Source organism: Pteropus medius, unplaced genomic scaffold (assembly GCF_902729225.1).
Source record: "Pteropus medius unplaced genomic scaffold, Ma_sr-lr_union100, whole genome shotgun sequence".
NCBI classification, from domain to species: domain Eukaryota; kingdom Metazoa; phylum Chordata; class Mammalia; order Chiroptera; family Pteropodidae; genus Pteropus; species Pteropus medius.
Window position 1 is genome coordinate 22,418,062 of NW_024344240.1, and position 26,505 is coordinate 22,444,566.

General features: G+C 48.9%; 1 protein-coding gene across 5 annotated transcripts in view; it reads right to left on the reverse strand.

Annotated features, from left to right (window-relative positions):
* TEAD4 (TEA domain transcription factor 4) overlaps window positions 1-26,505 on the reverse strand; it is a 65,972-nt gene that overhangs the window by 12,172 nt on the left and 27,295 nt on the right. For 2 of the 5 annotated variants that reach the window (XM_039869153.1, XM_039869150.1), the window contains 7 exons: window positions 14,717-14,781; window positions 14,179-14,241; window positions 10,121-10,249; window positions 8,944-8,987; window positions 8,408-8,463; window positions 5,743-5,882; window positions 3,538-3,711 (listed from right to left, as the gene is read on the reverse strand). In XM_039869153.1, coding sequence (XP_039725087.1) covers window positions 3,538-3,711; window positions 5,743-5,882; window positions 8,408-8,463; window positions 8,944-8,987; window positions 10,121-10,216 — 510 coding nt within the window. In that variant the 5' untranslated portion in view covers window positions 10,217-10,249; window positions 14,179-14,241; window positions 14,717-14,781. Of the gene's footprint in view, window positions 1-3,537; window positions 3,712-5,742; window positions 5,883-8,407; window positions 8,464-8,943; window positions 8,988-10,120; window positions 10,250-14,178; window positions 14,242-14,716; window positions 14,782-15,577; window positions 15,726-26,505 lie in introns of those variants that run through there. The other 3 variants (XM_039869148.1, XM_039869149.1, XM_039869151.1) reach the window with 3 other exon arrangements.

Below are 26,505 nucleotides of genomic sequence, written 5' to 3' on the forward strand. Positions count from 1 at the left end.
GTGTAAGTGGGTGAATTGTGTGGTAAGTGAATTATATAAAAATAAGGCTGTTTTTAAAACCTACGTGCTAAACAATATGGCCAAGGATTATATATATTTGAGAAAACCCTCAACTTGAAAGACAGAAATCAAAATAGACCAAAAAAGGATTAAAGGGAAATAGACAAAGAAGGGAGCAGAAGACAACTTAAAAAATAACTTTCACTTCATATTTCCAGAAAGAAAAGAGAAAAATTGTATCTATCCAACAAGATACGGTTGTAATCAAAGAACAAAAGGAGCTCTTAAAAATTAAAAATTTCTTGCTCAAAATTCAGTACTGGAAAGACAGTGTGGCAGAGAATGCCACCATAGTCCATTAACCTAATTCACCATTAACTGTATGATACACCATGATTTATGAAACACTAAGAAAAATGCCATCATCTGAACCATGACACGCTAGCAACTGCCTCACCCATCTTCTTCTATAGTAACAGAACCCTAATTTTATTCAGAATGGTAACTTACTCAACTAGCAGAGTGTATTTCCTTGGCTCTTTGGTAGCTAGGTACAACATACAACTAGTTAAATGTTGTGCGGGACTCCCAGAAAGGCTCCTTAAAGGGAACTAAGTCGGGTTCCTCCTTCCTGATGCCTGGAACTCTAGCAGCCACGACCCTGAGGACAGAAGCCATGTACTAAGGTTGACAGACAGGGAGGAGAAGTCAGGTCCCTGATGGCTTCATGGAGCTGTTGGATCAGGCCTGGACAATCTACTTTCAGACTTACATTACATGGAAAAAAAAAAAACTATTTTTGCCTTCATTACTTTGGGTTTTATGTAATATGCTAATTCAGTAGAATTAGAAGGTAAAGTTAAGGAAATCTCCAAGAAAACAGACCAAAAAAAAAAAAGAGTTTGAAAATAAAGAAATGGTAAAAATCATAGAGGATAAGTTCAGGAGATCCAACATCAGACCGAAAGGGGTTCCTGGAAAAGAACACAGATAAAAAAAGGACAGAAATTACCAAAGAAATAATACAAGTAAATTTCCCCAAATTAAGAGACTCTAATCCCATGATTAAAAAGTACCTACAGAGTGCCTGGCTCAAAAATAGGAAGAAAATAATACATGGCCCAAAGCCCATCAATGTGAAATTTAAGAACGTCAGGGATAGTGAGGAAATGCAAAACTTCTAGAGACTGAAAACAAAAACAAAAGCAATTTACATAACAAATAGAGTATTAGAACACTATCAGACTACCCCTATTAGAAAACAATTGAGCAATGCACTGAAAAATGATTATTGAAAATTACCTCTAGTGAAAATGATCTATGTATGATCTGGATTCTATACCCAGTCAAAGTACTCATCAGTAACACAAAAAATGACATTTCAAACAAAGACTCAGAACATTTATCTACATGTTATCTTTTCTTAGGAAGGTACTAGGGAACGTGTTCCAGCAAAATATAGGGAGATACCTAAAGAGAGAAAAATATGAGATCTAGGAAAACTGTAGATTCAAGATAGGAGAGCTTCAATAAAGAAGGTCCCTGGGTGACAACAGGCCTAAGGAATAACCAGTTTAAACAGGAGCAGAACAGAGACATCCAGAAGAAAAATCTCTAGAAGAAATAGAGAATTGATAAAATATTTGGTAGGTTTGAATATTTGGGGGACATTTTTAAAAATTTTATATTGTAGTTGTAATGAAGAAATCTGTAAAATTTTAAAAATAGGTTTTTTAAAAATATGCAAGTGAGAAACTCATTTATTTGTAGGAAAAAACCAAAAAGCCAAACAAGATATGAAATGTAATCACATAACACTTCTTGGCTCCTTGATAGTCAACACACATTGTCAAAAATGTAAAAATTATATTGCTTTGATTAAATTATATAACTTATTAGATATGATGATATAGGGGTGATGAGGTATAACATAGCTAATTTTTTTCTGCCATAAGAATAAAGGTCTTAGTTGTAATATCAAGATATAACAGTATAAGCATATTATTTAGAACTAAGGAGATAAAAGCAAGAACAAACGGTGAAAATTCATAGTGATTGTCTCTGGAGACTGGGGTCGAGGGGGAAGAGGATGAGTATCTGATACTTTTCATTATGTTATTAATACTATAACTATGAGCATGCATTGATTTCAAAATAAGATAAGAGAAACGATTACCTGTTTTTCACTCAGCATAGATTAAAACCCAGACTTTTGGACGATCAGGGCCTTCCAAGATCTAACTCACCTTTGCAGTTTTATTTTCTTTCATTCCCTCTCACACACCTGTATCTATGACTTCCCCCTCTGGAGCCCACTTCCTTACATTGTGGATATACAGCTAAAACAGCCTTTCTTTGTCTCTGCCTAATAGATCTTGCCTATCTCTAAAGGCCCAGGTCCAACTCTCATCCTGCTCACAAAACAAGCTATCCTGCAGAGTGCAAAAACGAGCATCTTAAACATCAGGGGACTTGGGTCTCAGTTTCAGCACTTGCCTCTTCTGGAGAGAGCCCGTTCCACAGATTTGCTTGTGGATGAGAGCTAGGCTAGGAATATCTAGCCATGGGCCTGTAAGCACCTAGAATTATATATGAAATTTTGTGTGAATTTGCCTATTTCTGGAGAAAGCAAAGCTTTAAGATAATCAAAGTGGTCTGGGACCATGCAAAGGATAAGAACCTCTGAGCTGTCTCGTAGGTGTTAACAGACAGGCAAGGGTGCCCGGAAGAGGAATGCGGGCAGGACAACCGAGGCCTAGTATCAAAGCCCTGAAACTATTCAAAGGCTCCAATCGCAAGCCAGGAGGATTTCCTGCATTTCCTCACTGCTGCATTGGTTTGCACTTGTCTGACTCTCCTGTGCATCCCTTTTTCGTGTGTACCAGGCCTCTTGGAAGGTAAGCTCCCAGAGAAGGTATTAATTGTGCCTCCTGGTCTTACAGGAGGTGTTTTCAAAGGAGGGGGCTCTCCCCACATAGTAGCTGTCCAGGTCTGAGGTGAGGAGGGCAGCAGAGACCAAGTCTAGGGGCTGAACTGTTTGAAAAGCTGGGTGGGTGTTTCTTTGGGGATGACCTTTCCTAACTCTGCAGTCCACTTCTCCAAGCCCCATCCTTGGCGATGAGCTTTTAAGGACCCATTGCCCTGCTCCAAGGTCTGAAACCAACTCAGGACTTGCCATTCAGACTCGGGTGACTACTGCGTCCATGATTGCTTTTCACCTACTCCCTCAGTATCTCCTGTAAGTCTTCTTCCACTACTACGGCCTTCTTAAGGCTGTGCTCCCACCCAGTGTGGTAACCATTACTACAAATCTGAAAAGGGCCTCGTAGTAGCCCAGCTCTCTGGCCCCGCTGGCCCAATTCTGGGTCTCAGCTCCACCACTGGATGGTCATTAGTACTTGCTCCTTCCCTTCTCACTGGTCCTGCCCTCACCAGGTTTCCACCATGGCAAGGGCACCTCGCGCCCACTCTTCCTCTTTTCCCCTCTCTCTCATCGACATACTAGGGGTAGAAAGGGAGAATCTATTAAAAGCTTACCCAGAACTTCACGAGAAAAAAGGCATTGGAAGGTCCTCGTTCAAAGAGCTCCTTGAGTCCACCTTTTTTCTCTGGGAACTTGTCATAGATCTGGCGGATGTCCACGGCTTCGAGGTAGGGGTCACTGTAGCTTGGGCTTGACTGGCCAATGTGCACAAACAGGTGCTTGTTGTACTGTGGAGAGAACAGCTGGTCTGAGGGAGAGGTGAGGGCAGCAGGGCAGACAGAACAGACAGAACAGACCAGAGCTCAGATCTCACCCATGTGACCTATAGCAAGTAACTTCACCTCTCAGGGCCTCCCTCCGTTTCCCCAGTGGAAAATGGAGATAGTGAAAGAATGAAATATAAAGCAAAGTTAATGGCATAAAGCATCTGATGCAGTTCCTGGCACCACGTAGATGCTCAATAAGTTGCAGTTGTTATTTGTATTATTCTTAGTCCTGCCTCTGTCACTAAATATCCTTAGGCAAGTGATTTTCTATCTTTGGGCTTCTGGTGTCTCATCTGGGAGGTAAGACCACTGACCTAGATAAGGTATTTTCAAACTGTGCTCCATCCCTGTGGACGGGGGCTGGGTGCCTCTGCTGCTACAACCAGACAAAATCTACTTCTTTTGTTGTATACACTCGGCTTCTGAGTAAGAGTTTATTTGATTAATGGGTTCCTCAGCTAAAAAACAAGTTTAAAATGCAAATCGAAATCACAATGATGGTGACAGAAAGAAATCTAACTATGGGAGGTGAACACACAATGCAATGCATATATATGCCTTACTGTTAAATTGTACACCTGAAACTTACTGGATTTCGTTAACCAATGTCACCATAAAAAAATAAAAGTTATATAAAAATTAAAAAAACACAATGAGATGCCACCTCACACCTGTTCGAATGGCTATTATCAACAAGACAAGTAATAACAAATGTTGGAGAGGATGTGGAGAAAAAGGAACCCTCATACACTGCTGGTGGGACTACAGATTAGTACAGGCACTACGGAAAACAGTATAGAGGTTCCTCGAAAAATTAAGAATAGAATGGCCATATGACCCAGCAATCCCTCTTCTGGTTAACTACCCCAAAAATTCAAAAACATTTATTCATAAAGATATATGCGTCCCGATGTTCACTGCAGCATATTCACAGTGGCCAAGACATGGAAACAACTGAAATGACTGGATAAAGGAGCTGTGGTACATGTGTACAATGGAATGTTACTCAGCCACAAGGAAAGATAAAATACTGCCATTTGCGAAAACATGGATGGACCTTGAGATTATCATGCTAAGCAAAATAAGGCACACAGAAAAAGTTGAGAACCATATGATTTCACTCATATGTAGTACATAAAACTGAAAGCAACAAATGAACAAACAAAAACAGTTTAGTGGTTACCAGAGGGAAAGTAGATAAGGGTAAAGGGGATCAAATATGTGGTGACAGAAGGAGATTTGACTTTGGGTGGTGAACGCACAATGCAGTGAACAGATGATGTGTTACTGAATTGTACACCTGAAACCCATATAATTTTATTAACCAATGTTACCCCAATAAATTTAATAAAAAATAATTTCAAAAACAAGTTTAGAAATGACGAAGTGAAATGGTCTGTCAGCCCAGCCTTCTCCAAGTGCTATTTTGACTTTTGCAAGTGATGCTGGTCACCCAGGACACAGAACATTGAAGGGGACAGGGTGGAGGCGGGACTCCCCAGGGATGTAGATCAGACACAGGAGACTCCTCAGAGCCACAGGGGAAAGGACAGAACAGCCTAGGGGTGGGGTTGAGATGAGTGACTCTGGACTGAGAAGTGGTTGGGAGGAAAGAGAACAGGGAGGGAAGAATAGAGGTCAGGGAAGGAGCAGGAAAAGGAGAGGACCTGAGAGAGCTGGGGTCGGGTAAAGAAACCGCGGGAGGGCTTTGGGATGGGAGTAATAGCTACAGAAGGGAGAAGAGGAAAGTAAAGTGAGAAAAGAAGGAGGAGGTAGCTTGAGGAAGGACAGGAAACGGAGAGAGAGGGGAGAGAGGGGAGAGAAGGGGGACCGTTGGAAAGGAATGAGGAAGCTATATTAAAGCCCAAAGTGGGGTAGGGCAGAAGGGCGGGGTAAGAAAATCACACGCAGGTAGTAAAAGAGCTGGAGAAGGCAAGGGAGCTGGAACTGAATAAGGGGGGGCAGGAGAGCAGGCCAGATGCCAGAACCTACCGTATCAGGGTCTTGCTGCTGCTCCAGGAAGGCAGAGAACTCTAACATCCAGAGCTTGGAGCTGGCCACACTGCGGCCCTGCCACGGGGGTGCTGGGGGCGCTGAGGGCGATGGGGCAGGTCCTGCAGGAGACTCAAACCCTGCACGCAGTGAGAGAGGTACATGGAAGCCTGTTCACACACAGCCTCCCTGCCAACACCCTCTGTGAGGTCCCCAGGTCCACCAGTGAGACCCAGTGCTGGCTAGAGGGGCTCCAACAGGGGTGGTGGAGGGGAGTGCAAAGCAGTGGCTAGTGAGCCCAAAGGCAGCCCTGGTGCGGAGGGCTTTAGCCTGGTACAGCTTAGACCCCTCAACCTGCACAGAACTACACTCAAAGGGGATTGCACGCCAGATGGGGGTGCTGGACACCTGCTGGGCTGAGAGGGCTTCTGGAGCAGGTACCACTAGGTTCCACCTCTCAAGAAGCTTCTGGTCCAGTGGGGAAGATGACCAGACGAATCATTAAATTATAACAATGTAAGCCCCATGGGATGAGAAAGTTTCCTGTTTGGTTCACTGCTGTCTCTCCAGCACTGAGAACAGTGTCTGGCCTGGAACAGGCACTCAATACAGGTTTGCTAATAAAGAAATGAATGCGGTAACAATTGACGGATATGCACTCAGCATCAAAGAGGAGCTTCTAGTCCAACTCAGGAGTGGTCAGGAAAGCTTTTTCCAAAGAAGGTGCTGCTTGAAAGAAGTTATCAAGTAGAAGTAGGAGGCAGTAGGTGAAGCCAGGGAAAAGGTGTGCAGAGCAGGGAACAGAGCAGGGGCAAAGGTCTGGGGGCCATGAGATGCTCCACAGGTTTGGAGGCTCAAGTCTGTGGTAGAACTAGAGAGAAGAGTGAGTTTGTGCCAGTGGCAGGAAATAAGTCTGAAGAAATGGGCCGTGGGCACTAGACTAAGTATGAATTTTAGCCTGAGAGAGTTCGGAAGTGCGACTGAAGATTTTAAGCAGAGCAGTGAAATGCTCAGATCTGCATTTCTGAAAGATCCTATTCCAGTTTGGAGAAAGGACTGGGCAAGGGCGAGGCAAACCGGAAGCACGGTCTTTGTGGGACCTGAACTACAGTACAGTGGGGTGAAGATGAAAGAACGTAGAAGGGATATGAAGGGAGCAAAAGTCCAGGCCTTGGTGACTAATGGGATGTAAGGGAGCAGTGAGGCCCAGCTCCAGATGATGCCAGTTTTCCAGGCTGGGAGTCTGGTGAGTGGAGGTTCCATGTGCTGAGGCAGGTAGCTCAGAGCACTTTTAGGAAGGAGACAAAGAAACAGCAAGCAGAGGGGTGGGTGGAGGGCTCATTAGCCTGTGCTCAATGCATCGGCTGAACCATTCAGTCATTTGTTCAAACGCTGCTCACTGAGGAACTGCTGAGTGCCAGACAGATCCAGATACACGGAGACATAGACAAATCAGTCGCACACACTGCCCCATCCACACGGATGGTGATAATAAAGAATGAGGTGCTAGGTGGAGGTGCACAGAGCACTCAGGTGCCAACAGCGAGGTGCATAAACCAGGGCAGGGGCAGGGCAGAGAAACCTAGAAGAGGGAAGCCTGAGTCACAGCCCAGAGGCGGGAGTTGGGGGGTGGGGTGGGAGTGGGAGGGAAAGGAAGGGAGAAGGGAGAAAGGTGAGTTTTACAGAAGAACCACACAAGCCCTACCAGAGTTTAGATTGTATCCTGAAGGCACCAGGGAACCATTAAAAGGTTTTAATCTAGGCGCAACATGGTGCCACAGATGCTTTAGAATGATGACTAGGTGAGTTATAGAGTAAAGATAAGAGACTGGAGATGGGGAGTTGGCTAAGAGGCTGCTGTAGCAATCCAGGCAAGATCTAAGAGGGCCTGAGCGAAGACAGTGAGGCCAGTGAAGCAAGGACACACACGAGGGTGGACTGCACAGGGCTGAGAGAAAGCAGCAACGAGGAGCCTAAGCGGGTGGCAGGGCTGCTCTCAGAGCAGGAGGAGCCCGGTCAGACCATGGGCAGGAGTCGTTCCCCAAGCCAGAAAAGCTGGTGATGGGTGAGGGTCCTGTCTTGCTCTGCAGAGTGGAAGGTGATGAGAGGCCCTCATGAGCAAGAGGCAAGAACAGAGCTGGTCACCTGCTCGGTGCAAGCGGGGAGCCCCAGCAGTGGCCCCACGGCTGGACCTTCGCCTGCCCTGCCCACGCTCTGGGCCTCTTCCCAGGAGGGCTCCCTCTGCTACAAAAGGTTCTTTCCAAGCTGGAAAGTCTGAAGGAGATGATTACAGAGGGAGGCCATCTCAGGAGCCAAGGTATATGGGGCACACATGCCACATACAGGGGTGGCAGGCGGAGCAGCTGCCCTGGGCACAGCCACTGCCCTGCCCTTTGAATTGTGTGTGCCCCTGCAAGCCTGAGCCCAGGCTTGGAGCGGGGGTCGGGGGGATGACAGGCAACCTGAGGAGCAGGAAGGGGCTTACGCACGGAAGAGGTACGCGTGCTGCAGCAGGAGACTGGGCTGTATGGTCTCAGCATATGCCAGGTGTGGGAGATACTGCAGTGGTCTGAGGGGCAGGAGGTGTCCAGCTGTCAGGGGCCTGGGGCCTGGGGGCAGGAGTTGCAGGGGTACGATGTGAGGGAGCTGTGCGCTGCTGACCCACCTGGCAGAGGCAGCGAAGGCTGGACAGTGTAGGATTGCTGAGAGAAAGGTTTCACACTGTGGGAGACAAGGGAAAGGAGGTATAAGGCTTGGGCAGGGTGCGGCTCCAGATCCTCAAGCAGCGTCCATAGCTCTCTGGGCGCAGGTCCTGGGGGTCTGGCCATCAGGGTCTTGGTGGGCTTTGGCCTCCCACTCCATCCCATGCCAACTCCCTCAGGTTTCATGGCTGATCCACAGAAGCAGCATATCTGTTGGAAAAACCCACCTCTCCCAGGCCAGCCAGAGGCCTGGTTCCTACCCTATTTCCCTTGGGGTCCCAAGTTCTGGCCCTGTTACACCCTGGACTAGTATTTTGGCAAATGCCACTCAGGGTATCCATACTGCTGACTGAGCTGCTGCCAAGAGCAGAAGCCAATCCCCAAGTTTAAGGCGGACCCCAGACTGCGGCCCTGTCCCACCCTGGGGGTCACGCTCAACTGCATCAGGTTATGGGCTCGAGTTCAGTTCAGGGACTAACTGGTAGCAGACCATACTCACTCATGGGATGTTCCGGCTTGGCCTGGCAAAGCTCCTTGCCAAAACTGAGGAGGCAAAAAGCGCAGAGTCAGCATAGCCTATGTGCACGTGGGCCCATGGTGTGGGGAAACAGTGCAGTGGCCTCAGCTGGAAGGTGAGGCTGGAGCCTGGACCAGTGAGCGGCAGTGAGAGACTTAATGCTACTGTCTAAGTACTTGGTAACGGCAGCATCCCAAAGTGTTTCAAGTGTTTCTAGTCTCTGGACATGCTCAGTTGCTAAGGGGCCGCATGGGAAAAACGCTCAGGTTTGGTAAACACAGCATCTCCTATTCCTCCCTTAGAGATGACCCACAGGGCACAGCAGCACATAAGGCTCTGAACAGTCCTAGAGTCAAGAAACCTATTTAGTTCTAAGTGCCCCAACCTCACTTATGCATAGAATCACTTTGTGCCATATCTGTTTAACCTCCTGTGGACTAGTGCTCTCTGGAATACACTTTGAAAAAATGCTGGACAAGAGGCTCACTGAGCGCAGAGCCTGTCACTGCCCCAAAGGCCAGGTGCTGCAGGTACATCTTGAAGACTCATTTAGTCCCTACAGCCAAGAAAACCCTGTGAGGACACAGCCCTAGAAAGGAGGAGCCTTTCTGGACCATTCTCAAAGTGTGAGCAACACGGCCATGCCCAAGGGACCAGTTCTTAGGCTGAGACATTTAGAATTTGAACGCAAGTATGTTCCTGGACATCAGCCCTCCAGCTGGAAGGAGAACGGTGCTGAGCACCTGAGGGAGGGGAGCGGATGAGGCCAAGTGACGGGGCCGCTCAGGGACATGTTTAGCGCTTTACCAAAGCCTCAGCTTAAGCCCCCATCCCCAGGACTTCAGCTTCCCTATCTTTAAATTGGGCCAACTCTGTAGAGCTTCTCTGGTTGTCAGCAAATAGGGTCAGCTTTGTCCCTCATGAAAGGTCTGCTGCAACCTTGCCAAGGTCCTTGCCGGGAATGTAGTTCCAATACCAGCTGGGCCATGACCCAGTACGGCCCCTCAGCCCTTGGTCCCTCCTTCCCTCTGGCTATCCTGGCCTGTGAGGATTCAAGTTAGAGAAATCTGGTCTGGCCAGTGCTTCTGGCCCTGCAGAGGGGGGTGGAGCGAGAAGGAGAGGGCTGGTTTGGCCTCTGGCTCCGGGCAGCCCCACTTACCCCTGAGACTGCTGGGCAGCCAGGGCCCCGAGCGAGGGCCATTTTACTGTGGAAGGCTGTGGCGGAGATGATCTGGGCGGACGACATGGCAGCCATGCTCTGCAGGGCCTTGTCCTTAGCTGCCTGATCCTGGGGGAAGACAGTGGAAGGGACGACCTCAGCAGTGGTCACTCTGGCAGGCTGAGGGAAGGCAGGGCGGGCTTGTGGTCAGGGAAGCTGTCCCACTGCCAGTCGCCAGAGCCCTGGACTAGGCCCCAGGGGACCAGGTTTATGTCCTTACAATGCTATCTATTACTTTGTTTTGTGAACGAGCAAATCACATGGTTTCTCGGATCAGTTTCCTCATCTGTCAAAAAGGCATAATACTTGCCCCGCCTATTTTTTCAGAGCTTAAAAAGACTTTGGAGACCATTTGCCAGACCATCTTTCAATTTACTAACCACGGGGACACTCTGAGAACCGGGACCTTTTATTTATTCTTTAGGTTAAAAAAATTTTTTTATTAAAGTATAGTTAGCATACAATAGTATATTAGTTTCAGATGTGCGACAGTGATTTGACATTTACATGGCTTTACGACGTGATCTACACAGTAAGTCTAGTAACCATCTGTCGCCACGCAGTTACCACAATATTACTGACTATATTCCCTGTGCTATACATACATTTATTTTTTTTACAGCTGGAAGTTTGTACTTCATATTCCCCTTCACCTTTATCACCCATCCCCCTAACCCCCTCCCCTCTGGTGACCTCCAGTGGAGAACAGGGACATTTTAGAGCGTGCTCACCTCTATACTACTGGTGGCTGGTGTGGCACTGGCTCATGGCAGGTGCCACATCACTATTTGTCAGATCCCCCATGAATGGGCAGGGAGGAGGTTGTCCTTGGTTTGGACCATTTGGAGGCACAGGGTGGTCTCCTGTGGCCCCTCCTGCCCCATTGCTGCACTATGGGTCTCCCCCAACACTCTGGGTGCCTGCAGCACTCCCTAACTTTTACAGGTTAGAATGTTAACACTGGCTGTCTGCGCACCATGGGCCCAGCACGAAGAATGGATTCACCCCACACAGGCTCTGAATAAACTAGCACTTAGGACACTGGTAATGATAATAATAGTACTAATAATTTTTTACGCTTGTATAAGCTAGTAGTTCCCATCCCGAGCTCCCCAATCCCAAAGGTCTTCAAAACCAATGAGGCAACATTCTGTGTTCAAAAAATCTAATAGGAATTGCGTCTTTGTCCAAAATAAGGCTGGAACAGCAAGTATTGTTCGGTGTGTATAATTTCATTGGGGCTAAAAGGTTAGATCATGTCAACTCAGGAGCTCTAATTAGAAATTCTATCTTTTTAACGGGGAAAATAAATAAGACATTATTTAATACTTAACTTGGTAAACCCAGACCTATCCTGAGTGACAGACAAGTTGAGAACTAGTGTACAATGATTTCACTAGAACTCACACAGCCTTGTAAGGTAGGCATCACCACAGCATTAGGCTCTGAAGGCCCCAGGTGGTCCACCTAGAATGTTGGCACCGTACAGTTGTGGCACCAGAACACAACAGGTCCTTCTGCTGAGCTGCTCAGTAACCATTTACAGTCATGTGATACAGCCCTCAGAGGGTCGAGAACACTATCTCTTCAAAGCACTCCTGTGAGGCTGGCAGAACCAGTTGGATTCCCATTTTAAGATGAAGAAACAGGCTCAGAAAATTCGAGTAACTAGGGTTCTGATGGTAGTGATGGTCAGCCCTGCGAGCTTGGTCCAGGTTGTCACATCAACTCACTTCTGGGCCTCTGCAGGCCCAAAAGGGCCAAACAAACCAGGATGGGGATATGTCAGGATTTGACAGCACAGTATATGCCACAGAGGGCATAGGACGCCATTCTGAGGAGTGGAGTCATCCCCAATCCACTGTCCTTTTGGGGCCAAACTTGGGCCTTGCTCTCAGAGACTGTCTCTGATAACCAGAGCAAGCTATCAGCGTAAGATGTTCCTCTTCCCGAGGACACTTACAGTGTTTAGAGAAAAAATCCGAACTTGCCCAGGCCAGCTGGCCCAGGCTCTCTTCGTCCTGGAGGACATGGAGGATGCGGCAGGACGTACCCCAGAAAGCCTGCAGACTCTGGGGTTACAACTGTGTCATGAGGCCAGAGAGCTCCGTCCGCTCAATGCCAGCAACTTGTGTCCGTTCGTGGAGAGCTGATCTAAACAAGCCATTGGGGCTCAGAAAACCACGTCCTCAGCGGATAAAACAAAAATCAGAGGAAGAGGGAAGGATATTACGGGGAGTGACATCAGCGGCCAGGCTACAGAGCAAGGTAGTCACTGAATTTTGAAGCTGGTGAAAACCTCTGATTATCGCCTGGCTTAACCCTGTCATTTATAGATGGGGAGACGAGAAGGGGCAGCGACTCACCAAGCTCACACGGCACAAGGGCAGAGCCGGCCCAGACCGAGCCAGGGACCCGGAGAACTTCTACCTGACCTTGTTTTGAGACCCCTTTAAGAACGATGAAATCCTCAGATCAATCTCCTCCGAAAAACAAATATATATGAAAATCTCCATATTATTTAAGGAGTTCATGGCTCCCCTTGATGTCTGTCCAACAGTCCACTGAAGGCTGTCCCTAGGCCCCAGGGTAGAGCCTGTGGACAAGAATAGGTGCAGTTTCTTGAAACAAATGTGAGCCACATGGCCAGGCCCCAGTGGAATTAAAAGTCCCCCTCAATGATCTAAACAGAACACTGAAAAGTCTGTTCTCCATTCTGGTCCCGCCTAGGGTCCCAGTGAGTCATAGGCAGACCAGAGAGGGGAAATGAGGAGTGAGCTGGGCTCTAGGACCCGCGGGATATCTGGAGGCACATGTGCCAGCCTGAGAGGGAGGGATCAACAGCTGAGACCCAGCCAGCTGTCCTGGGACAAAGGGGGTGGGGGACAGCTGGGCTGATGGCAGGAAGAACTGAGCTGAGCAGGCAGTGGGGTGAGGCTTCCTAGGAGTTCCCACCAAACTCATTCAGAACCTCTAGTGTGGGGATCACAGGACTACTGGCACCAGACAGGATCTTCGAGGTCATTTAATACAGGGGCTTTTAAACTGGATTCTGAGGTACTTTCAGGTTCAAGAGCCATGGGCATGAGAGAAGGAGGGGGTCTCCGGCCTCCGGCCTGTTTCTCGCCAACCTAGCTTTGACAAGAGCAGCTCCTTTGATAACATACTGGGATGAGATTTTATTCAGGGGAAAAAAGAAAAGGGACAGAGCTTCCACTGCTTTAGAAAAATGTTTGTAAACTGCTGGTCTTAGTCTAATATCCCCAAATGTTAGCTCTTCCTACCAAGTAGCTGGGCAGGCTCTGCTGTTAATACCTCCATGATGCAGAGCTCACTCCCTCCTAGTAGTCTCCAGAGAGGCCCACTGGTTCTAGGGTCTGGGAGGCCTAAGTCCTGTAGGGAGCAGGGCTGCCCAAAGCAGAAAGCTGTCAGCAGCTGGCCCTCCACGGAGCAGTCACCTGTCAGGCAGCTCTCAAGGTGTGGCTGATCCAGGGAGGGGAAAGAACTGCCAGTCTCAGAGAGCAGAGCGTGGGAAGGAATTCCACCTGCTCCCTCAGTAGCATCCAACACACCCCACAGCAGTGACTCTCATGCCTGACCACCCTCAGGCTCCAGCAGCTGGAGGATAACTTCAAAGAGTATGGTCTGGAGGGCGATCCCACTGTGATCTGGAGGAAAAGGGGCATGGCAGGAGACTGGCCTGTAGCCCCCAGGTTGCTGTGGAGCCAGTCACATACACGGCTCCAAAGTCGAGCATCCCTCCAGGTGGACAGGAGAGGTTATAGGCCAAACCTTACTCTCATCAATACCAAGAAGCATGCTGGGGGCAACCAGCTCTGTTCTTACCCCTCAAGAAACGTGCCCCATGTCCACACACAAGCAGCCAGCTCCTAAACCCAAAAGGAATACTTTTCCTACTGGAAAAAGAGCCCCGATTTCCAAGAAGCAACCCCACCTGTGCCTTCGGTCCTTCCTCCCACTACTGCCCTTGGCCTTACCTTTAGCTTGGCCTGGATCTCACGGGCTTTGCGACGAGCCAGCACCTGGATGTGACTGGAGACCTATAGCAGGAAGAGAAGGCTCCTGTCTCTGCTTCCCAGACGGCCTGTGCTCCCGACTCCCCACCCTGGCTCCCTGACCCTCGGCCCTCCACAGTCCTCAGTCCGCATCTGTGGACTGAATGAATAAAGAACAAATGAAAAGGTAAGTCAATGATGGGCCCTCGGCCCTGCCTCAGACTTTGGCTGCGATTGAAAGGACAGTGTCAGCGCTTTGTTTTCTGTTCTCTGGTCTCCTAGAGAAGAATGGGGAGGGGACTGCTGACTCCTCAGGAAGGCGAGAGATTTCCTCTCAGGTGATGGCAGCGGGGACCACAGGGAAACTGAACTGTCTATAGCACAGCAGAAGAGACAACCCACCTGAGCCAGCCCCACTGAGAGCCCATGCTTGGTCCTGAAGAGGGCCTGGCCCACCTTGGAAGCAGGCTGACGCTGGATACCTGCCCCCGGGGACCCATGCCCATCTCCCAGGGCCCACCTGCTTCCTGGTGCGGGTCTTCCCTGTCCGGAGCTTGATGTAGCGGGCAATCAGCTCATTCCGACCTGCAGAGACACCAACGGCCGTCAGTGGGCGAAAGACAAAGGTCAGGCAAACAAGAAGGTCTGAGGGGTCCCTTCCTACACCCTCTGTCCACCTTGAGTAGGTACTTGAGGTGAAGACTCTGCAAGTTCCCTCCTACCATCCTTGAATCCCAGGCATCTCCCAGCAGCAAGAGGAAGCTGAGGCCTCACTGGGGGACAGGTAACCTAAGGACAAGGAGGTGACAGGGCCACAGGCCTCCAGCTGGTACACAGCTTGAGAGGCCTCTCAGAGCCTCTCTCCTCTTCCATGCTGGCCACCTCCTCACCTCCGCCCCACAGCAGCCTGACAGCTGCCTCTCTGCTCTCACATTCTCCCGGGACCTTCTGTTAATACCTCCATGATGCAGAGCTCAAGATACTTGGGAAGCTGCAAGGAAGTGCCTGGGCCTGGGCCCTTCCCCTGTGCAACTCCCAAAGTTCCTACCACCTCCATAAATAAGGAGACCCTTACAAGATGTCTTGTCCTATCTGTGAGCAGCAGGGGGCACAGGGAACATTAGTGCTGAGACATTGAGTGTCCCCAGAGAGGAGGCTTGAGGCCCTTAACTCAGATGAAGAAAACCTAGGCCAACCACATTTCCAGCTCCATGGCTGTCTAGACCAGTCAACAGGTAATATTGAGTGCTTACCCAGCAGCCCAGCCTCCTAGAGGCTGATGTTATGTCCGAGAGATCCTAGAAATCTCTAAGGAGCCACTCATGTCCTCCTTATACAAATAAGGTTATAAAAAGGGGTTCTCTGTGTTCAAAGAACTCACCACCTAGCTGAGGAGAGACATGTACCCACACAATGGCTCCAGCGCATGCTACGGACAGGCAACAGGCAGTATGTTGAGGACTAGGGGTCAGTTCAGATTGGGTGGTCAGGTAAACCTTCGGCTGGACCTTGACCACTGTAGAAGTAGACTATAAAGAAGGGCATTGGGTCAGGGAGGTGGTGGGGGAGAGGGAGAGGGAGAGGGAGAGAGTTTGAGCAGCAGCTATCTCTTCCTTGCTCCACCTCTGGGGCCAAAGGGTGTAGCCATCAGCCTATTCTGTCCTGCTGAGCCCTATTGAGCCTGGAGAACTGTGTCTATGAGTAAGGAACCTGCTGATGCAGGAGGAAGGAAGGACGAGTGGGCTACCTGTCACCTACCTGGATTGTAAAAAGAAAGCACGGCCAATGCCACACTGGCCCCCCAGCTGACCTTTCCCCACTGCCAAGGCTGAATTAAGAGGCCGCCCTCAGGAGGTCTTATCTGCCAGAAAGACTTGCTGGCCTAGAAGCACTGGCCTGTCTATGTCAGGGGAAGACGTGGTGGAGGACCAGACCCTGGGGACACCACCTGTGGGCTGGTCCGCACCTACAACTGAGATCCAGCAAGAAGTCTCTTCTCATAGCTTTCTAGGGAAAGTTTTTCCACAGGCTCCACTGGCAGTCCAATAAACGTCCTACCCTATGTCTTAACTAGTGGCACTCAAGCTGTAGCTATAAAATGCTGCTTTCACTGGCAAGAGAATCTAAGTAATCACCACTGGTGAATGAAAACAGGTCACAGAACTGGGAGTTGGGAGCCAGGCTCTAGCCCAGCATCTCCGCACACGAGCTACGGAAACTCAGCAAGTCTTCTATGGCCCTCCAGCCAGCCTTCTCTCCTTAAGTCTAGGCCCTTGAAAGGTTTGCCCTCCAGATTTTTCCAACCAGATTTTTACAGACTTAGGAAACAGACCTTAACTTTGGCAAAATGAGAGCTCTCTACGAATCAGTTTCCTTTCAGTAAAATGCACACACTCTAGGCCCATGTAAGCAGTCCAGTTCAGAGACCAGCCCAGGGGTAAGGAAAAGAGCAAGGGCAAAGAGAAGGTTCCTGAGAGCCAGAAGGTTGGTTACAGTGCTGATGGATGTGGTGTTGAAAGGGCAAGCTGGAGAGTCTTGGGGTTGGTGGGAAAGCTGGAAGAACAGGGCAGGCAGGGGACACCTTAGTCTGGATGGGCCTTAGACTGGGATGTTGTTCTAGGGCTCCTCCTCTAGCCCACATCTTGGACGCAGACAGTAGCTTATCGATTCTCTGTCTGTCTTTTCCTATTAGATTCTCCACCCCTCAGAGGAAGGGGTCACGTCACCATTCAGGTCTGCATCTCTAATACAAGGCACCTATTCATCAAATGAATGAATGAGCCCACCAGCAAATCCTGATGGCTCTATCTTCAAACTATATCTAGAATCCAGCCACTCTCACCACCTCACTCTCCATGGTCCACGCTCCCTCTCTTTTCTGGCCTGGACTATGATAAAAGCCTTCTACTTGGATTCCCTACTCCTAATCTATTCTCAACACAGCAGCCACTGTGATCTTATGGCTCCAACATCCTCCAGTGGCTTCCCATCTCCCTCAGATTAAAAGTGTCTAAGCTCCTACAATGGCCTGGGAGAACCACAGGATCTGTCCACCTGGTCCCCAGCTCAGTCCCTCTCTGATCTCATGCCAGCTGCTATCGGGTTTCCTGGCTGCTCCTAGAACATGCCAGGTCCACTCCCACCTCAGGGCCTTTGTGTGTCCTGTTCTCTGCCCCAGAGACCCACATGGCCCACTCTTTTGATGGCTTCTTTGCTCAGATGCCATTGTATTAGGGACATCTTTCCTGAACACCCCACCAACAGCTGAGATCACCTCCCACACACCACTTACTGCCGATCTGCCTTCACTGTTCTCCATAGCATCTAATGTGATCGACATTCTCATTTAGAGCGCTGTGTATACCCCACTCCCATTAGAGCAAAGTTCCTGAGAATAGAAGTTTTTGACTGTTTATTTACTTTTTATACCCTACACCTAAAAACTGCCTGCACATAGTAGGCTCCCAACAAATATTTGCTAAATGAAATATAAGGGAATGCTGATAAAATGTTGTTCAGATGTCCCATCAAGTGTTTTAGCCTTTTAAGGGAAAGGTAAGAGTTAGATAAAGGAAATAGCTCTTAATTCTGATAAGCCCAACAGAATTTTCAAAGTCCTTTCTCATTTGAGCCCTCTATACGGTTCTACATCCAGGTTTTGTGGGACCTAAGCCATCTAAAAATTGGAAGGATCTCTTAGAGGAAAAAGAATGAAAAATACGAATACAAAATTAGATGAAGATCATTTTAGGTTAAGGTAGAGGTGTTTACTTTTTTGATGGTGGTGATGGTTTCACAGATTTATACATCTGTCAAAACTTACCAAATTGTCCACTTAAAATATGTATAGTCTACTGTATGGTGAATGTACTTCAATAAAACTTTATCAATTTAAATTAAAAATAAAAAGTTTAGGAACTTGGAAGGGGCCCGTGCAAGTGAGGGGTTCTGAAGCGTGAGCCTCATTAATGTCAATAAATCTACCTCCTCCTTACAGAAAGTCAGGCACTTATACCTGTTTGATAGATGAGGAAACTGAGGTCAGAAAATCTCACCCACGTCATCCACCAGCAGATCTAGGACTAACTGGTTTGAGTCCTGGCTCAGCCACTGGACGTGACACAGTACCTGGCACAGAGAAGATGCCCAGTGAATGGGAAGCCCTCTTGTACCCCTCACCCCCACAGTGCAGTGCTGTTTCCTCTGTGGTGGCTGAGGAGGCCTGTGCCCACCATCAGCTGAGACCCTTACTCCAGACATTCCAGACGATCCATCTCTCTTTTTCAAGGAGCCCCACCCAGCCCCACAACTACCTTTGCCCGGCTGCAGCATTAGAAGCTCTGCTACCAGACAGGCCATCTGGCCCTGGGCAAGAGGCCAGCAGTGGGGCCAAGGAGCCAAACCCACGGGGTCCAAGGCAGGCTCAGCTGGCTGTTTATTTTTCAGGTTGTGCATCTCCACCCCCTTTCTCTGGAGCTGCACCCCCTCTCCCTTGCTGGTTCATCTCAAACGGTTTCCATCCAGTCTTATTCTGCTTATCAGAGCTGATGCCAGCAATTGAGAATTCCCTCAGTGAGAGTGAAATGCTGGGTTTCTGTGGGTCTACTGAGCCAAGAGGGACCAAACAGCTTCCTTCCTGCAACTAGAGGTCCTCCAGAGGTCAACCTGGCCATTCTACTGCCTCCAGGCCAGCTGGCATCTAATCCAGGCTTTACACACACACAGGGAACTGCTGTAGTTTCTTTCACTCTTATAATAATGTTAACAATAATAAACATTTATTGAGCACTTCCTTGTGTCAAGTACCTGTGCAAATAGAGAATGTATACTCTAAGCTTTATTTGCATTCACTCTTTCAATCCTCATAATAGCTCTATGCAGCCGGTACTGTCATCTTCACTCCACAAACACGTAAATCGAGGTACAGAGAGGTTCAGAAACTTGTTCAGGGTCACAGGCCAGCAAATGGCTGAGATTCAAATCCATGCAGTCTGGTTCCAGAGCCTATCTATTAACCACTGCACAGCGTCACTTCTATTTAACATGGGACTCAGGGCCATCTCTCTCCAGAGCAAGGGCTTAGGCCCAGTCTAGCCTGAGGAAGAAGAAACTGAGGTCCAGAGACAGTAAGTGATTTATTCAAAGTCACACAGCTTTTTATTGTCCCAGAGGCCACGAAACATCCATTTCTAAAGCTTCATAACTATCACGCAATGACTGCTTTTTCCTATGGATGCCCTTCCCTGGCTGGGCTGGTAGTTTCCTCTCAAAACACCATTCTGCTCCCCTTCTCTGGATCAATCCCAAGTTCTCTGGGTCTCTGCATGAAGTCAGTCCTTGGTGATGTCTAACTGCCCCTTACCCCAACCCAGGTCCAGGAAGGAAAGCCAACTACTTGGGCCCAAGAGCCTGCCCACCTTTTGTCACCCTCTCATGGACAGTGAGACTCAGAGCTGATGGAAGCCAACGGGCCTTGGATGCTGTAGACATAGGGAAGATCACGACGATAGAGTCAAGGGTAGAAGTGGACAAAAGTAGGGAGCGTGTGCCCAGAGCTCGAGCCCTGAAACCACAGCGACGGCCAGCCAAGAAGAGTGAGGGTGGTCAGAAACTAGTAGAAAATCCAGGGGCCACTGGAAGGAAAAGAGGCCTGTATCTTCATCTCAGCCCTGCCACTGGCTGTAAAACCCCAGGCCTTCTTCCCTCTGGTGGTTGAGATCACATGTTGGGGCAGAGGCAGGCCAGCCTGGATCTCAGTGGAGGCCATTTAGGCAGCTGGGCATTGCAGTGTGGCAGGTGGCTTTGGCTGACCCCAGAAAGGGCCTGGGTGGGGCTGGGAAAGAAGCCCCCACCAGACTGTGGCCCATCTGTCAGAGGACATGTGTCCAACAGCCCCCTGCTCACATCCACAGCCCCACCCCACCAGAGGTGAGGAATGCTGATGAAGAAGGGGAGCCTTGGCTTAACCATAGGCTAAGGGTGGGGCATTCTCAATGCAGGGTCCACAGAGGTCACCATTGCCTTCTCCTAACCCCACACACCATGCCAGCCACCCCAGGCTTTTCTTCAGCTACATATTATCACTAAAATTGTTATCCCACCTGCAAAATCCTGTCTGGGACAGATGATTTCTGTATCTCGTTCCCTCTCTGCTGATTCCCTCTCTGTACTAGCCCTCCCTCTGGACCACAAACATTAAATGGCATAAAGTAAAGTACCTGCCACTTAGCAGGTCAGTAAAGTTGGCTATTACTGTACACATTGTTAATAAGATCCTGTTATAACTGATGTTATTAGTCTTCAAAACTGGAACAGGCTGAAGACCCAAGGGCAGGAGCCTCCCCACCCAGAAGAGAAGGATCTGTGAGCCTCACGGAGACAGAGAGCCCCTTATATGAGCTCTCCACTTTACCCCTGCAGGTTGGGACTGGAGGAGGCCGGCCTTTCCTCTACAACCAGCCTCGCAATGTCTAGGGATCAGCTGAAGTTATAGACACCTGCAGCTGGAGGAGGAGGCTATTTGTGGAGATGAAACTTCTGCTTAAAGCCTGAGAAGGCAGTGATTAGGCCTGACTTCTGAACTATTACCGCCATTGTCCCTGGAGGGCTCTAAGGCTTCTGGTGAAATCCTACCCAGTCTTCAAGGCCACTGGCCCCAAGAAGGTTCCCTGATCCCACCCCAGTAGGTGTGTCCACTATTGCCTCCAAGCCCTGGTGCACAGGGTCTGTGCCTCCTCACAGTCCTTGGCTAAAGTCATTGAGCTCTTGTCTGACTCCCTCAATAAAATGTGACTTCCTGAGAGCAGGCGACATGTCCCATTCAGCTCTACATCCCAGCACTGTTCACCGGGCACCTCTTATGTGCTTTTATCCCAGCAGCAACACTGAAAGGCAGTGTCTTCTTCCAATAAACACGTGAAAAGATGCTCAACATCACTAATCAACACCATGAGACACCACTTCACACCCACGAGGATGACTATGTAAAAAAACGGAAAATAACAAGAGTGGCAAAGATTTGAATAAACTGGAAACTTGGGCATTGCTGGTAAAATGTGATATGCTGCAGCCACCGTGGAAGAGAGTTTGGCAGTTCCTCAAAATATTAAACATAGAATTACCATGTGATCTAGCAATTCTATACCTCTAGGTATATACCCAAAAGAATTGAAAGCAGAAACTCAGATACCTGGACACCCATGTTTCTAGCAGCATTATTCATGATAGCGAAAAGGTGGAAACATCAAGTGTCCACCAATAGATAAATGAATAAACAAAATGTGTTATATCCTTACAATGGGATATTATTCAGCTATAAAAAAGAATGAAGTTCTCATATACGCTACGATATAGATGAATCTTGAAGACACCGTGCAAAGTGAAATAAGCCAGACACAGAAGGACAAATATTGTACAATTCTACTTTCATGAGGTACTTAGAATAGGCAAATTCATAGAGACAGAAAATCAGATAGAAGTTCCCAGTGGCTGAGGGAGGAGAGAACAGGAAGCTGGTGTTTAATTGGGTATGGAGTTTTTGTTAGGATGAAAAAGTTCTGAAGATGATGGTGGTGCAACAATGCAAATGTATTTAATGCCACTGAACCGTACACTTAAAAATGGTTAAAATGGTTCGCAAAATGTTTAAAATGGCAAAATTGATGTAATATATTTTCTCGCAATAAATATAGTCAAAAAAAAAAAAAAGGTAGTATCATTATTATCCCCATTTTACAAATGAGGAAACTGACACTGAGAAAGGTTTTAAACTTGCCCAAGGTCACACTGGTTACTGGAACAGAGAGTGAATTTGAACCTAGGCTCACATCATCAGGCCTCCAGAAGCACAAAGTCTAGGCTGGAAGGGATAGCATGGAAGGAGCTGGAAACCACAGGGGACAAACTAAAGGGCAGCGGAGGACCCAAGGAACATGGTGAGGAGGCAAAGGGGACAGAAGACTCTCAGATGAGGCTCCCTAACCTGTGTCTCATCACCTCAGTGACAAGCGCCCTGACCCAGGTCCACTCCCTACTCCACCTCTCATTAGCTGTGTGACTCATCCAAAATGAGGATCCCTTCACCACTGACAATCTGCAATCACAATGCCTTGCCCAGATCCCCCAGAACCTCCATGCAAAGTCCCGCCTCTGGGCCAACACGCTTCCCCCTGGCCTGAGCACCTTCCTTCTCTACCTGCTCAAGCTCCACTTCCAAAAGACTTCTAAGATAACCCCTCCCTTTAGTTTATTGGCTGTATATAAGATAAGTGCCATTAATTTACTTTCCCAAGATGTTTCTCCTGCCTCTCCCCGTAGACCATGAAGTCGCAGAGAACAGAGCCCATATCCCTGAGCCCTGGCCTGGTTCAGAGTGGTGGGCCCTTGACAAGGACCGCTAACAGAGATGGGCAGCCTGGGCCACAGGCACCCAGTGAGACAAAGGAGAAGGCAATGAGAGGAGAAGCAGAGAGACAGAGAGAGAGAGAAGACAGGCAGAATGACTTGAGAGATTTAAGAGCAACCTCCAGAAGAGCGAAAAGTATGGTGGGCAGAAAGGAATGCACAGAGGAAGACAGAGCCAGCCCCAGCCTCTTGCAAGTAGGAGGGAGAAAGCAAGACAGCAGGGCTGAGGCAGGGCTGCTGTCAGGAGAGGGAAAGGCAGAGTGCAAGGGGAGAAGGGAGAGAAGCTGCCCCATGCTCACCTCCCCACACCTGACCATGGGCCAGAGGCCAGGCTGGCTAAAGGAGGTCAGAAAGACCAGTGTGTCAGTGCCAGGGCAAGGGTCACGCAGTGACAGGGCAAAAATGAAAGCGGCTGTGAGCAGAAGAGGGCTAGCAGCCCCAGCCTGGGAGCCAGCCCACAAGTGTGTGGGAGGCTGGGCTCAGAAATAACAGGCGCTAATCTGTCCTGCAGCTCTGCTTGTCATCTGCATGTCTGACTGGCCATCATCAGTGTGTCCTGCTCTGAGTTTGCGGACCAAGGCTGGGAGCAGGCCTGATCCCTGTCCTCAGAGTCTGCAGGTCTAGAACCTTCCTCTGGGCACCTTGGAGTCAGTTTGTCCTTCTTTCTGCCTGAACCTGCCACCTGCCTGCATACTCTCAGCTCCCACTCTGTGCCCTACCTGGCTGGCACACCTGGAAAACAAATGATGGCCTTTGGATGCAGAAGTAGGGGCTCAGGCACAGGAGGATGGCAAGAGGGGGCCCCTGAGGGAAGATGAGAAGACAGAGGAGAGCAACCTCAGTGAGATGAGATCTGAGTCAGGTAGGTAGCTTGTCCCTCTTCCTCCCCTTCCCTGGGGTCCATCCCACACAGTGGGGCTGAGCTCAGAGCTATATATACCTTCCAGCTGGACCACGGCCACTGCTGAGAGCCCCTCCATCAACTCCCTGTGCAGTCCTGCCTTGGCCCAGATTCTATGGCTGGTAAGAAGAGATAAGCCAGCGTCTGGACCCCAGCAGGCTCTGTACTCACGGAGGACAGGTGCTGTGGGGGCTGGGTGAGTCATCAAACACTGCCGAGCAGCCTCCTGCCCGCTGCCCAGAACTTGACCCACCTGGATCTGGGGCCAAGGAGAAGGCAGGGCAGGGGAGAAGGGAGGAGCAGGTGGGAGGCTTTGCACAGAGCACAAAGGCCACTCGGGGCGATGGGGGAGCACTGTGTGGGAAGGCAGGAGAACTAGGTTCTAGCCCTAGCTCTCCTACTTACTACCTGAGAGACTCTAAGAGAAATGGCTTCTCTGAGCTTCCCTCTGCATCTTCAAGCAGAGATTATAATTCCTCCCTCAAAAGGACTGTAGAGATAACGAATGTCAGAGGCCACTCCTGCTTACTCAGCATAACTAAGAGGCTCCTGGCCTCAGCCTCTCTCCCTTCCCCTCCCCAGTCCTCCTCTGTGTCATGCCCACACCCTGCACCCCTCCCTGTCTTTCTGCACAGGGGACACCAATATGGCCAGGACAGTTTGCCAAACATCATTTTCATCCTGCTGTCCCCCCACCACACCCCAGCCCACTCAACAGCGCCCCTTCTGCCAAGAAGAATTCCAGCACAAGGCCTGCTGGAAGCTTGCAGCCCTAGATTTTCCAAACCCTGGTTCAGTCACAAGTATCTGGTGACTGAAGATAAAGTCTCTTAACCCAATTCCAGTGAGGACAGAAATATCCCCCCATAACAACTAAATAAAACTAAGATTCACCCAAATGTCCATCAATGGATGAATGGATAAACAAAATGTGGTCTACCCATATTCAGTTTTAAAAAGGAGGGAAATTCTGACACATGTGACATTATGCTAAGTGAAATTAGCCAGTCACAAAAAGATGATTCCTCACCTATACGAGGTGCCTAGAGCAGTCATATCCATAAAGACAGAAAGTAGAGTGGTGCCTGTCCGAGGCCAGGGGTTAGGGCGTGAGGAGTTTGTATTTAATGGGTATAGAGTTTCAGTCTGTGATGATGAAAAAGTTCTGGAGATGGATGGTGTGATGGTTGCACAATAATGTGAATGTACTTCGTGCCACTGAACTGTATAGTAATGGTTAAAAGGGTAAATGCTATGTACATTTTGCCACACACACAAAAAGAAACAGCTCAGCATCCAGAGTCTGGGGTACAATGACATTCAAATAAACGTCTGCTGATTCTGCCACGTTCTGCCATCTCCAAGGGCCTTCCCAGACACCTGCAGCAACCTCAGCTCTCCCTCTGCTGAATGCCTCTTGCATACTTATTTGCCAATTTCCCCTTAAAGCACAAAGACATCCTGCAATCCCCATACACCAGGGACCCTGATGGTTCTGTAGCTGAACTACTTGCTCTGCCCTGCACACCCCTTGCCCCTTCTCATATTCTCACTTCAGCTTATGATCAATACCCATCCCACTCTCCACCAAAGTGGCAAAAAGAGCCTAGGGTCCCGGAGCCTCCATTCCACAGCAGCTCCATGGGGATAACCTATGTAAAGCACCCAGTCTCATACCTGGCACCCAGCAGGTGCTCCATACACTGAGCTATCTCCTTCATAAAGCTTCCACAGGGGCCAGAAGTATGCAGCAACCATTAGAACATGAAGCAGTTAGAGTTGGGGAAACACAGAAGGCCATTCCAGGGCATGAATGCCCACAGACATAAGAGAGACTCTGTGGGAACGGAGCAAAGCCACAGTGGTGGGCTGGTGAGGAGAAATGCGAAGTTTTACTGGTGACTGAGGAGCAGACCCAGGTTCTGGCACAAAAGAAGCTTGCTTCCCCAACGAGCAAAAGAGAAGGCCTCATTTTGGCTTTGTAGGGAAGGCAGTAGGTAAAGGATGAAGTAGAAGGGGCTGTGAGAGCTCCATGACTCCCTACGCCAGTAACAAACCGGATTTAAGTTTAGTCAGTTGAATTAAGTTGAATAGTGTCCCCCTCAAAATTCCTGTCCACCTAGAATCTCAGAATGTAATCTTATTTGGAGATAGGGCCTTTACAGATAGATGTAATTAGTTAAAATGAAGTCATACTGGATTGGGGTGGACCCCTAATCCAATGGCTGGTGTCCTTATGAGAAGAGAAGACACGTAGAGACGTACAAAGAGGGAACACAGCCACGTGACAACAGGCAGAGACTGGAGTGATGCAGCTATAAGCCAAGAAACACCAAGGTTTGCCCCTTGTGGAGCACCCACTATAAGCTAGGAGGAAGGCATGAACAGACCTCTCTCAGAACCCTGAAAGGAACCAGCCCAAGAACATCTCGATTTCAGACTTTTGGCCTCTGAACCATGAAAAAATAAATTTCTGTTGTTTCAAACCACCCTGTTTGTGGTAATTTCTTACAGCAGCCTTAGGAGATGAATATAGTCGGTCCCCACAAGACCCTCACACAGTGTTCTTTAAACAGCTGACAAAGCATCTGTGTTCGGGGAGAGGCACCAGTGTAGGCACCAGTGTAGGCATCGGGACTGGGACCATCTTGCTGGGAGCCAAGGTGGGGCCCACTCTTCTCAGGGGCTTCAGCCAGTGACCGAGACCTTCTTAGCTCCTGCCCAAAACCAGTGTTTCAGGCTGAGGGTCCTGGCAGACTTTCCCATGGGAATGAAAGTCTGACCTGTGCCTTCCAACAGCTGTTCAGTTTTTGTTTTTGTTTTACTTTCCCCAATACCCTCTCTTCCATCCAAAAGTTAACATGGCCCCAGGCAGACTCCTTGGTCCTTCCTGCATGGCTACTGGACATAAGGTGCCTATATGTGTGTGTTCTGCATCCTCAGCCACTCAGGAAGATTTAGCCTTTCCAGATCACTCTTGGCTGAAGGGGATCTTTCCTGAGTGA